General features: G+C 36.1%; 1 protein-coding gene across 3 annotated transcripts in view; it reads right to left on the reverse strand.

Moving 5' to 3' along the window:
• Positions 1-14,164, reverse strand: part of RSF1 (remodeling and spacing factor 1) — a 156,933-nt gene that overhangs the window by 72,894 nt on the left and 69,875 nt on the right. For all 3 annotated transcript variants that reach the window (XM_058306035.2, XM_058306034.2, XM_058306033.2), the window contains exons 3-4: positions 9,541-9,633; positions 7,583-7,788 (exon numbers count right to left, since the gene is read on the reverse strand). In XM_058306035.2, the coding sequence (XP_058162018.1) occupies positions 7,583-7,788; positions 9,541-9,633 (299 nt within the window). The remainder of the gene's footprint in view (positions 1-7,582; positions 7,789-9,540; positions 9,634-14,164) is intronic.

Genomic DNA, 14,164 nt, shown 5'->3' on the forward strand with positions numbered 1-14,164 from the left:
TTTCTAAGCCCTTGGAATACCTGCTTGATGGTTAAGTATATTTTATATACCAAAGACACTGAAGTGTGCCAGACAGTTTATGCTAAAAGTGAAATTTACTGTGCAAGTCTGTTTGTCCTAGGCTACGGGCCTCACTGTATTGGTTTGATCTGGGAGGCTGAATATTTAAGGCCCATCAGGCTGGCATTCTATACCTACGTGACTGACCCCAATAAAAACCATAGACACAAACTCAGGAGAGCTTCTCTTTTCCCAATCTATAATAAATTGGTAATAAATCCTAACTGTGAGTATAAGTTCTGTGAGTCTGAGAATCATCAAATCTGAGGGTGGTCTTGGGGACAACCAACACAGGACTGTGTTTATAATTCTTACATCCTCTTGATGCACTGATCCTTCTGTCATGATAAAATATCCATCTTTATCTCCAGCAATGTTTTTCTTTTAAAAAGTATTTATTTATTTATTTATTTATTTATTTATTTATTTATGCCCCCCACCCCCACCCTGCTGTTTTTGCTGTCTTTGTTGTCTTCTAATTTTCTTTCCTCTAGGATTCACTGGGATTCGATCCTGGGGGACTGCTGATGTGGAGAGAGGTTCCCTGTCAATTGTGCCACCTCCTGGTTTCTGCTGCATTTCACTTTGATTCTCCCGTTGTCTCTCTTTTGATGTGTCATCATCTTGTGTGTGATTCACTTTGTGTGGGCACTCGCGCAGGCATGCTTTCCCTTCTTTTTCACCAAGAGGCCCCAGGGATCAAACCCAGGTACTCCCATATGATAGGCAGAAGCTCTATCACTTGAGCCACATCTGTTTCCCAACCAGCAACCTTTCTATAATTCAGTCTCTTTTGTCTAATATTTATATTAATTCCAGTAAGATAAAAACTGTTACTCCTATATGGCTTTCTTCCTCATTTTCTTTTTGTGCTATAATTGGTATATTATGTCGATGTGTTAAAAAATTATTATAATTATTACTTTATATAATTTTATTTCTTTTAAAGAAGCTGAAAAAAAAGGAGAAGTATATATTTACACAATTTGTTATATTAAGCTTTTTATTTACCATTTATGGTACTCTTCGTTTATTCCTGTGGATTCAAATTACCATCTTCTATCATTTCCGTATGTTATGATAGCTTTAATAACACTTACCTCCTACACAGTGTTATTGTCAAATATATTACATTTCCATATGTTATAGGTTCAACAATACAAGCATGTATATATTAATGCACACAGTTGTTTTTTTTAAGAGAAGAAAGGAAATATACAATTATACTGTCTTTTATAATAAACTACATCATTACTTTTAGCAGTGCTCCTGGTTTTTTGGGTGGATTTGAATTACCTTCTAGGGTCACTTGCTATTTCCTCTCTATCTGTAGAATGCATAGTATCTAGCAGTCACATTCAGTGATTCTTTTGCCAATGCTTATATAGTTGACCCTTCTAGTGAATTTATCATTTGTATTATTTACTTTTTAACTCCACGATTTCCATCTCTGTCTCCTTTCTGGTATTCTCTATTTGATGTAACATTGTCATCACACTTTCCTTTACTTTGTTGAGCATGGTTTCCTTTAGTTCTCTGGATATATTTTGAATAGCTGCTTTGAAGTCTTTGCTAAGACCAACTTCTGGGACCTTCTATAGTTCACATCTGCTGTGTGCTTTTTTCTTTGTATGTGAATCACAATTTCCTGTTTCCTTACATGTAGATTTTTTTTTATTTTAAACTGGACATGTTAGATAATATATTGTAGAAACAATGGATATTAACTGCACCCTACTCTGGGGCTAATTGTTGTTACAATTTGCTTGCTTATTTGTTTAGTGGTTTGTCTGGACTAGTTCAAGGAAGAATATTTCTTTTGCAGTGTTCAGCCTCTGATATTGCTTTGACAAGGGCATGTAGGCAGCTACTCAGGGATAACAATGCTTTTAGTGGGCTCTCATGGTTCTTTGTGATAATCTCTGTGAAGTATGTTTGCCACTGTTGGTAATACCCAGCTGTTTAGTCTCTTCTAATTGCTGGCTGATTGCCTTATTTTCAACAATGGCCTGGGTCATAAATTGCTTCACAGTTGGATCTATTTAAATTCAGGACCTACTGCAGGTGAAGACTTTGAGGCTAGTCTTTGAGGCTAATTTCAACCTCAGGAAGGCTCTTCTTAGCTCTCTTTTATCCAACTTCTCTGTTAAACTTCTAAGCTGGTCTATGGTTCAGCTTTTTGCTCTCATGGAACCAGTCCTGACTATTTACCGCCCTAACCTCTACTGTTTTAGAGAGCATCCTTAGACTCAAACTTCCCCACCTTCTGCTTCAAATAAAGTCAGTTCCTTTGGGAAGCACCTCAGATTGCTGTTTTTATGGCCTACCTGATCCCCCAGGCAAAACCTCTGCACCACAGCTCTGGAAATATGGGTAGAATTCCACAACAGGGGGGAATGAGAAATGCTGATGTCCTGCTCCTTCCCAAGTGATACCTTAACCCTATAAAGGGAATTGAGGGGGAGAGGAGGGCTGTGTTTTTAGCTGCATCCACCCAAAGCAGAGCTTCTGTCATGCTGAGCTGGGTTGGCAGGGAAGGGGCAAGTTGTGGCTAAAATGCCACAGACGATCACTACTTTTACTGAGATTTAGCAGATTTCCTTTAAAAAATATTTCCATTTACTGTGTACTCGTAGGAAAATTTCCAGGAACTTTACTTTTTTTTTTTTTTTTTTTTTTCAGTTTTCATCAGTTTTGGTTGTTTCACTGGGTGGAGGATCTGTGGAGTTCCTCCTGGTGCTAGTCCAGAAATTGCTCTCCAAGACTAATTTTAATAGGGAATATTTTTTTTACTTAAAGTATATACTATTGAGCAATAATATTTCTTCTCTTAAGTCCTATGCTGGAAATGTTATGGCTAACATTCTTTTCCAGTTATTCAGTAGTAAAATGTCAAGTTTAAAGTATTATAGTATTCTACTCAATAACATCTACTCAGTAACCAGAAAAACTAATTGTTGACATAAAAGTTTATCTTTCCTGCTAGACTAGGTATACAAGCACTTTCAAGAGTCCATCTCATCTGGAAGAAGTACCTGATGAAGTTTGATATACCTAAGATCTCAATTTTCTTAATTTTTCTCATCATTAATATTCTTACCAATAAATAACTATACTTTGGGAAGCATATATGGCTCAAGCAATTGGACTTCTGCCTACCACATGGAAGGTCCCAGGTTCAGTTTCCAGTGCTTCCTGAAGAAGGTGAGTTGACTTGGCAAGCTGACGCAACAAGATGATGCAACAAAAGAGACACAAGAGGAAAGACAATGAGAGATACAACAAACCAGGGAGCTGAGGTGGCTCAGGTGACCAAGCCCCTCTCTTTCACATGGGAGGTCCAGGGTTCCGTTCCCAGTGCCTCCTAAAGAGAAGACAAGCAGACACAGATAGCACACAGCAAATGGACACTGAGAGCGGACAGTAACTGCAAACAATGCAGGGGGGGGGAATAAAAAATAAATACTATACTTTATGATGTTTACATTCTTTATCTTTTTCACTCCCAAAGAAAGTCTCTTGACATATCCCCTATTTGAATGATAAAATTTATTATATATTATTTGATAAGATTTTAAAAAGAATTTTTCTATATTTACATATTGTTCCACTGAGGCCTAAAGTATAGATGAAATATCTATAGCAAACATGTTCTACCTCTGTGACAATTCTATTGGGAAGAACTTGGAACATGTGAGCTAGTGGCTACAGCACAAATGTTTTTGTTTTGGAGACCTGCAAACATAATTGGTTAAACCGCATGAAACTGCCTTTTTTGTAGATCAAAATGGTCAAATGGATGCAATTTCATATGGTTCATGGAAATCTGATTACTTACTTTTTTGTCAGTAACTTACTAAATCTTCTTTCAACTTAAAATATGCCTATATGAATTACATTTTCCCTGTCTAAACACCTCATATACATTTATATCATTCACTGTACAACAAGCAAAAATGGAAATTGCTATTTAACAGAATTTTTAAGACTGGTAGCAATGTTAGGATACATTTTTAGTAGACGCTCAAATGTAAAGTTAACTCATTTGTAGTGGGTCCTCATTTTTAGAAAAAACATTCTATTTTTCTTTTTTTTAAAGATTTATTTTTATTTATTTCTCTCTCCTTCCCCCACCAGTTGTCTGTTCTCTGTATCCATTTGCTGCGTCATCTTCTTTGTCCGCTTCTGTTGTTGTCAGCAGCACGGGAATCTGTGTTTCTTTTTGTTGCGTCATCTTGTTGTGTCAGCTCTCCGTGTGTGTAGCTCCATTCCTGGGCAGGCTGCACTTTCTTTCACACTGGGCGGCTCTCCTTAGGGGGCGCACCCCTTGCGCATGGGGCTCCTCTATGTGGGGGGCACCCCTGCATGGCAGGGCACTCCTTGCGCGCATCATCACTGCACGTGGGCCAGCTCCACACGGGTCAAGGAGGCCCGGGGTTTGAACCGCAGACCTCCCATGTGGTAGATGGACACCCTATCCACTGGGCCAAGTTCACTTCCCCCATTTTGTTTTTAAATCGTGTATGTCAGCTGAATTTTTGAAATTTATCCATCATGAAAAAGACTGATTTACTGACTTTAAAAATCAAAATTCTAAAAACTGGGCAATATTTGTTATTTCATTATCTCTAAGGATTATGTAGAAACATGTTTTCAATATCAGCTGATTATCAAGAAAAGAATAGTTCTACTTTAAAGAAATCTCTTTTAGTAAGAGACGCAGGCATTTCATGTGACTAGTTAATAATAGTCACAATGTGTAAAAGAATCTAAGCACAAACTATTCTTTATTTTTATTTAAAAAATTTTTTATATAACCTATTAAATGAAAAAGTGAAAATTCTACTTGTTTTATTTCTTCTTTGATCATCACTTATCTGAGATTGTAAAAAACTACCACCTTTTTAAATACTCCAATTAACATAAACCTGCATCTTTAAGAAGGGTTTTGACAGCATCTATCAGTCTAACAATAATCATTTGTGTGTAATATGAAAAAAGACAAACATTTTTGCTTCTATCAAACTCAGTTCTGCTTCCCTATAATGTGTATCCACTGATCCTGGCTCAGCCCTTGAGAAAAATACTCTACCAAAAAACAGTCTTTTAAATGTTTGAAGACAGGTATGTCTCTCCAATATTAGTGTTAGATCAAACATTTTCCATTCATTCAATCATATTTTTCATTGTTCTTCCAATAAAGTACATACTCTACTATATCAATGTTGCTTTTATAGTGTGGCATCCAAATCTAAATACTGTAATTCAGTTATGATTTATTTAAGGTCAAGTGGACTGATGCCCCAAATTATGTTGGGTGCCAAATATAATGATAATGAAGACCATACCTTTTTGGGGGGAGAAATAAGAAAACACTTTCCACATTCGATTGTCACAAAAATGGGAGACCTATATGGACAAAATAGTATACAACTACTATACAAATAGAGTAAATTTGTCAATAGTAGTGCTTCTGTGTCAATGAAATTAAGGCTAATTGAAATTCCATGTCAAAGGACATATTATTTATAGCAAGCTTAAAAAGAATCAATTAAAAATTCAAGAACTCATATTCTCAGAAAATACATAATTAAATACAACTAAAAGACATTACTAACAACATAAGGAATTTCACACTTAGGTGCCTACTGCCCAACTAAGAACCACAAAGCTTTACTATTCACTAATATATCCTCAATTGCTTAGCTCAGTACTTATTATATAAGTAGGTATGTAACCAATCTAAATTTATAAATTTAAGAAATAAAGGAATTCTAGACAATATGATGTCTAGAATTTGACTTTAAGTACCTGAAATCAGAGGCAATAAATCCAATGGTTTCTGAATGGTCCCAAACAATTCTACAAATCTGGGCAAAGCTTGCTGGCACCTTTGCATAGGAATGCATGTATTAATGAATGGTTTTCAAAAAGGCTAAAAATAAACAGGCACAAGTTCACTAAAGAAACTTGTGGTTGTTAACATGAGAAAAACTGGGTTGAGGCATTTTGTATAAGCATTTGCTTCTGAACAATTGTCACTGACATCATTTTATGTTTATCAGGAACAGAATTTTACTACATGGAAAGATTTTTTTTAAAAAAAGCATAAGCAAAAGGGAATAAAACTTGGAAAAATTATCAAGGATGAGAAATGAAAACTATAGTAATGGAATTTTGACCTTTCCTCTTTTCTGCTAATAAATATTACTTCAATGAAGAAATTAAGTTTCAGTCTTTGTGGTTAGAAATGTTACGGATATCATTATAAAGGCAGGGAGAAAATATATGCTCCTTGTGTCACATCATACATTAGGGTTTAATTTTCTTAAAACGGGAGTACATTAGAGTTTGTTTTAAGCATGTATGGTTGAACAATAATTCTCATGATTTTTCTGTCATTTTCTTCATCTAAAAAGTAGGAGTGTATTTCTTGAACTATGCAAGGCTGATATGGGAAACAGTAGAAATGCTGGTAAAACATCACAAATATTTGCATGTCTGAAGCATACACAGCCATAGGGAGAAATGGTGAGCAAATTTTACTTCTGGATGATTATAAAACAATATAGCCCTATAAACACATTCAATTCATGTATATTCTAAGCTTCCCTGATTCATGAAAATATTAAAAATTTCTACCTGTTATTTCTTCAAAGCATTTATAAATAATCACTAAGAAAAATCCACTAAAATTCAAGACTATAGCAAGATCAGAGCTGCGTTAGTGTCAAAGGAGTTTTCATAAGTCAGCACTTAGCTATCATGAGGTTTCCCTATGTTAGTTATTGATACACTGATGTTTTCAAAATTAGTGTGCATTATGTGTATTCATGGTTGAATTCTAAATAACAGAGTTGCTTAGAAAATTAAAGACAACAATTCTGAGCAAAAATGCCAGTTTCACTCACTTAGTAAGAAAAAGTTTACATCAAGGTTTCACAGTAAATGTTTCTGTTCAATAATATTTATCAACATAAATTTAAAAAATCAAGACTTTACCAAAAGGACTATGGGAAAAAGCAGGCTGTCCCCTAGAGTTCTTCAGATGCTTGACCCAGAAATGTATGCACAGCAAAAATAAAAAGTATAATAAAGTGTCAATATTAAATTGGATAAATTAATATAATTAGAAATAAATAGATGATGCCTATATATCTAATCCCTAACAGAAAACTACAGCTAAACAAGAACAAAACTTTTCTTGTGTTTTTGTGTAACGAAGTGGTTTTCTGTGCATATTATTCTAGCATAATTTGTCAGATTATGGCTTTCTAAAGTGCAAAGTCTTATGTCCTGATACAAATCACACTGTTATATAAATATAAATCAAAATATAATATTGAGAATGTGACAAACATTAATTGAAGGCTGACTACTGGCACTGGACTAGGCCATGGAAAATACCTACCCAACCCCCTCAAAAAAGGGCCACCTGGCCTCCCAGATCACATTATACTAGAGACAAAATCAAACTCGAGAAACACACAAATAAATGTAACAATATTCAAAGAAAAGATACCTGACAATGCATTTCCATGATGAGCCATCTTGATCATCTTGTTCTTCTATATACATCCTGACATTGTGATCTTGATCCAACTGGTACCAGTACATGAGGCCATCTTTGTCTCGGCCAATTGGCTGGAGACGCATGGTATCAGCATCCTCCTCATTAATAATATTCTTGAACTTGAGATTGTCATCAAATTGACACTCACAGAGATACTGGAATATAGACACAACATGACTTAAAATACCTCATAAATATTTCTCCATCTCAATCAATATGATGCATTCACCTACCTATTAATGTATTCTGGCACTTTAGGGTTGTGTCAAGAGGTATGATCCTGGCCATAAACACAGATATAAATGAACTTTATTTTTTATTCTTTGTTGACTATTTTTTTCATCTTTTCTACAGAATTTTAAAAAATTTTAAACTAGTTAGCATCTATGTAAAATTTGCCAGTTTACCCATTTTTACATGTATAGTTAATTAACTTCCATCAATTACATTTTCTTTTAATACATTTTAAATTTTAAAAAATGCTTTAGTTTACATAAATGTTACATAAAAAATAAATGGGATGCCCATATGCCCCACTCCCTACCCCTCCCATGCTTTCCCACATTAACAACAGCCTTCATTAGTGTGGTACGTTTGTTACAATTGATGAACACATATTGGAGCAGTGCCACTAGGTATGGACAATAGTTTACATTATAGTTTACACTCTGACCCGCACAATTTTGTAAATTATGAAAAAATATATAATGTCCTGTATCCATCATAGCAATGTCTTTTGAGATCCAAATCTAAGAAATCTTTTTATTTCACATAGAGTTTCCAAGTGTAATGAGGGAATAACACTGTCAATTGCCATAGCACTGATTCAGGGACAGAAATGGAAAAAACGTTTGAGTATCCATCTTTCCCTATTCTCTCCCCTGCTTTCATATATTCATTTTGAGAATAACCAATTTAAAAAGATAAAATTTAAGGTAACATTTTACTTTAGCATTATATAAACATAGATTTAACCCAATTCCTGACATACAATTCAAGTTATATTTGAAAAACATTGAGCCTACTTGCACTAAATTTTCCTAAATTTCCTCACAGTTTAAGATTTTCAACGATTTTTTCTCTCCTGAAATTTTAAGATGAACATTATTCTTGAAATGGCTGTTTTTTAAAGCTTGAAACATTTATAGTTTTCAAGAAAGGTGGTTTTTCACTGATAGCTGCTCCAGGTGATTCTTCTAATAAAAATTTATTCATCCATGGATGCTTTGACACTCCTATGGATCACCTTACATACCCCTCTGGAGCCTCAAGTTGGTCTTTGGTCTTAACCCACTCAGGACTTCTGGTGAGAACATTTACTACATAATCATATTCTCTCTCCAAAAGAATAATATATACATTTACATTACATTTTAAGAATTATCAAATAATCTTGAGGTCCTTTGAATATGAAACCTACTTATAAAACACTTAAAATACTGAAGACATCAATAATTTTTCTTAGAAGAGTATTTTTCCTTTGTTATCCTAGACACTTCACTACTCATTTTATTAAGTACACAATTCCATGCTCCTAATCATGTAGAAAACAATTATATCAAACTGCTAATTTAGCAAATCTGTGGCACATTAACCAAAGCTTATAGTATTTATCAGTAATGTTTGTGGGGGCAGAAAATATTAAATATAATTTATTTAGGGAAATTGTTTACCCATTCTATTATTATCCCTACAAGAAGAGATAATTAAGTCTAGCTATAACAGTGTGTTGAAATACAAAAACCAGTAATTTAAAGAAGACTCTTTTTGTCACCAAAAAATAAGAATCTCTTGTCCAGCTCCACTTACAATAAAAATGTCTCATTTGTAGTCATTTTCCAATTCACCCAGGAGTCAAGAGTGAAATTTTAAATTAAAAAAGTTTTAACAAATAATAAGTGTATTACCTTTAAGAGTGCCAGTTTGCATTCAACACTCATTTCAAGATAGCCCTTCTTCTCCATTTCCCATGCCCAGGTGCTATTAAACTCTTGGCATATCTGTCAGAGAAAGTTAATATCTTAATACACAAAAGCAAGTTTTATTTGATAGTTTTGTTGGATAGTTATGTTAACTATTCTTGTTATACCAAACACAGTCTAACCCAATTGTATATATACTACTTAAATACATTGGAAATACTATTATCTGATAACTGAATGTAAGAAGTGATCTTCTCAGCTCCCTCCTCTGCTGAAGAACTTTATAAACACTTCTGAAGCATATTTACCCACATAGGAATAATTATTTCATTCCACCTCTCCAAGTCCTCAAGGGCAAGGACACTAATTTATTCATATCTTTGTTTGGAACAGAGGGAAGTTCAATAAACATATAAATTGTACATATATATTTAATCAAACCATTCTCCAACTGAATTTCTACCTGTTTATGTAAAACTTCTACTGCTTGACCACTGAGACCTCCTATAATTGGACTTTAAAATTACAGTCTGGGCTTCTCTCCTACACAAGCATTCTAGGTAAACCAGAGTCACTATAGCAGGCCGAAGAAAGAAGATGTAGATAACTGCTCTGCTCAAAGTCAGTGAAGGAAGCTTTCTCCCATTTCAGCAGCACCTGCCATGCTAGAGGTCAGAGGAGGCCAATAAGCAAGACTAATAAGGAGAAGTGGCATAGTTCTATGACCTCTCTAAGTCAGCTTCCTCAGCAATAAACGGAAAAGAGAAATACCACCAGTGTTACAGGTTGTAAAGTAGGCATGGAAATGATGTAAAGTACCTAGCAATTTCATACTCCCCTCACAATACAAGAAGTAAGTGTATAATGGGTGCCAAGACAAAGCAGTATGTTATGCTGGAGTGAGAGCAACAGGCTAGACAGACAGGAGAAAAACAACCAAGCAGGTATTCCTGCTTAAATGACCATCTTAATCAAGGAATAAGACTTGTTTGGCCATCCTAGGTGGGTAATCCTATTATTATTCTGCACCAGTGTCAACTTTTTATGATTGCTATTTTGTCTTGGTGTATTGCCCCTTTTATTAATATATAGTGTCATTCTTTGTCTCTTATAACAGCTTGTGACTTAAAGTCTAATTTATCCTTTATCAGTATAGCTACTCAGGTCTTTTTTGGTTACTATTTGAATGGAGCATCTTTTTTTTTTTTTTAAGATTTATTTATTTATTTGTTTATTTAATTCCCCTCCCCTCCCCCGGTTTTCTGTTTTCTGTGTCTTTTTGCTGCGTCTTGTTTCTTTGTCCGCTTCTGTTGTCGTCAGCAGCACGGGAAGTATGGGCGGCACCATTCCTCGGCAGGCTGCTCCCTCCTTCCCGCTGGGCGGCTCTCCTTATGGGTGCACTCCTTGCGCGTGGGGCTCCCCAGCGCGGGGACACCCCTGCATGGCAGGGCACTCCTTGCGCACATCAGCACTGCGCATGGGCCAGCTGCACACGGGTCAAGGAGGCCTGGGGTTTGAACCGCGGACCTACCATGTGGTAGACGGATGCCCTAACCACTGGGACAAGTCCGCCGCCCTGGTTTCATGTTTTTTAATCCATTCTGCCAACGTGTGTCTTTTGATCGGAGAATTTAATCCATTAACATTCAATGTTAACATAAAGGCAGTACTTATTCAACCATTTTGTCCTTTGGTTTTTATAGGTCATATTGTTTTTAGTCTCTTTTCCTTTATTGCAACCTCCTTTTCTGTATAGTTAATCTTTTGTGAATATCTGACTGATCTCTTTCTCATTTCTGTTTCTGGATATTTTTAACATACTTTCTTTGAGGTTACTCTGGGGTTTATATTATACAACCTATCCCTATAACCTACTAATTTGAAAAGAATACCAACTCAGTTTCAATAGCATATACATTCTCTGCTCCCATATCCCTGTTTTCCCTCTTTATGCTATTTTTGTCCTACTTTACCACTTTATATTTTGCATGCTCATTATCAGGAAATATGCCTTTTTCTTGTACAATTGTATTCTGACTCTTACATAGATTAAAAAGTAGAGTTGTATATTGAGGATACAGTACTACTGGATTTTGCATTTACTCTTTTTAGTTACTCTTACCAATGATGTTCATTTCTTCACAGTACTCCACGCCACTCGCTCCTGTTTCTACCTTTCAACCTGTAGAACTCGCATTAGTAATTAATGTAGGGCAGGTCTCTTGATGACGAACTCTCACAGTTTTTGTTTATCTGTGAATATTTTAAATTCTCCCTCATTTTTCAAGGATAGTTTAAATGATAAAGAATTTTTGGCTGGCAGTTTTTCACTTTCAGTACCTTAAATATATCATATCACTACTTTTTTGCCTCCATGGTTTCTGATGAGAAATTGACATTTAGTCTCATTGAGGATCCCTTGTATGTGATGAATTGCTTTTCATTTGCTACTTTCAGAATTCTCTTTATCTTTGGCATTCTGATTAGTATGTGTCTTGGAGTAGGCTTATTACGATTTATTCTGTTGGAATACATTGCACTTTTTGGACATGTATATTGATGTCTTTGATAAGAGTTGGGAAGTTTTTGGCTATTATTTCCTAAAATATTCTTTTTTTAAAAAAGATTTATTTATTTATTTATTCATTCCTTTATTTCCCCTTCCCCTCACCCCCCGCCCCTGATGTCGGTTCTCTGCATCTATTTGCTGCGTGTTCTTCTTTGTCTGTTTCTGTTGTTGTCTGCGGCAAGGGAATCTGTGTTTCTTTTTGTTGCGTCATCTTGTCGTGTCAGCTATCTGTGTGAGTGGCGCCATTCCTGGGCAGGCTGCACTTTCTTTTGCGTTGGGCGGCTCTCTCTATGGGGCGCACTCCTTGCACGTGGGGCTCCCCTACACGGGGACACTCCTGGGTGGCAGGGCACTTCTTGTGCCCATCAGCACTGCGCATGGGCCAGCTCCGCACGGGTCAAGGAGGCCCGGGGTTTGAACTGCGGACCTCCAATGTGGTAGATGGACGCCCTAACCACTGGGCCAAGTCCGCTTCCCATCCAAAAATATTCTTTATGCCCTCTTTCCCTTCTACTTCTGGAAAACCCATACCACATTATATTCATGTGCTTCATGTTGTCATTCAAATTCCTGGGACACTGCTCAAATTTTTTCCTATTTTTTTCTCTATCTGTTCTCTATTGTTTTATTTGCTGATTCTTTTTTATATGCTTACAGTGTATTTTAATCTCTACTATTGTGCCTTTCATCCCCATAATTTTTGTTATGTTTCTTTTTAATTAGTAAAATGTGTATATTCTCAAGGTAAGCTTATAAACTGTTTTCAGAGGAAAGACATGCAAAATCATCATTTGATTTAGCTTTGGCTAACAAGACTAAAAATGCACACATCCAAATATAAAATGGACTCAATAATATTAATATTGTAAAAAATAATGGGCATCAGAAACTGCAAACCCAAGGAATCCTCTGCCCCAAAAGTAGATCATTCATATGTTATTCTCATATGCCATATGGGAGGCTCTGTAATACCTATGGGGATTTATAATTTGCAGAAAATCTTGATTTTTTCCTTCCTTACAGACCAGGGACTCAATGGTGGAATTTCCCACTGTGTGAGACTTGAGTTACTACTCAATAGGGTAAAATGTCTTTCCAAGTGCTCTGATATTCAACCGTCTACTAAATGTGAGTGGATGATTTGCTTGTGCCTGCTTTATATGTCTAATATTTTAGATTTAGAGGGCTGAAGTCTTCTGGCTTAGGTTAGAAAGTTGTAACTATTGTGTCTTTACCCAAATGATATTTCTTAATGTGTAATTCCTACTCATCTAGATTATGTAGTATATGCACACCATGAAAATGTCAATGTTCCTTTAGTCACACATATCTGTTATACCAAGGATACATGCTACATGGAATCTGTTAAGTTTCTTTTTACACTTTCAAATTCTTCTTTATGCTCACATATTGCCTTTTTTACATCCTTAGTCTCTTTATGCATATTTTCCTTCATCTCCTTGAAATGATTTAGATTTGTTTGAACTTCTTTGATTAGTTGTTCCAAATTTTGTCTCTGATGTTTTTTGTTTTGTTTTGTTTTTTAAAGATTTATTTATTTATTTCTCTCCCCTTCTTCCAGTTGTCTGCTCTCTGTGTCCATTCGCTGTGTGTTCTTCTGTGACCGCTTCTATCCTTATTAGCGGCACCAGGAATCCGTGTTTCTTCTTGTTGCATCATCTTGTTATGTCATCTCTCCATGTGTGCAGCGCCATTCCTGGGCAGGCTGCACTTTCTCTTGCACTGGGCGGCTCTCCTTATGGGGCGCACTCCTTGTGCGTGGGGCTCCCCCACGCGGGGGACACCCCTGTGTGGCAGGGCACTCCCTGTGCACATCAGCACTGCACATGGGCCAGCTCCACATGGGTCAAGTAGGCCTGGGGTTTGAACTGAGGACCTCCCATGTGGTAGGCGGATGCCCTATCCATTGGGCCAAGTCCGCTTCCCTCTGATGAAGTTTTAATTTGTTTCTTGACTGAGCCATATCTTCCTGTTTTTTAGTATGGTTTGTAATTTTTTACTGATGTCTAGGCATCTGAT

The sequence above is a fragment of the Dasypus novemcinctus genome, chromosome 10 (genome assembly GCF_030445035.2).
Source record: "Dasypus novemcinctus isolate mDasNov1 chromosome 10, mDasNov1.1.hap2, whole genome shotgun sequence".
Lineage (NCBI taxonomy): Eukaryota > Metazoa > Chordata > Mammalia > Cingulata > Dasypodidae > Dasypus > Dasypus novemcinctus.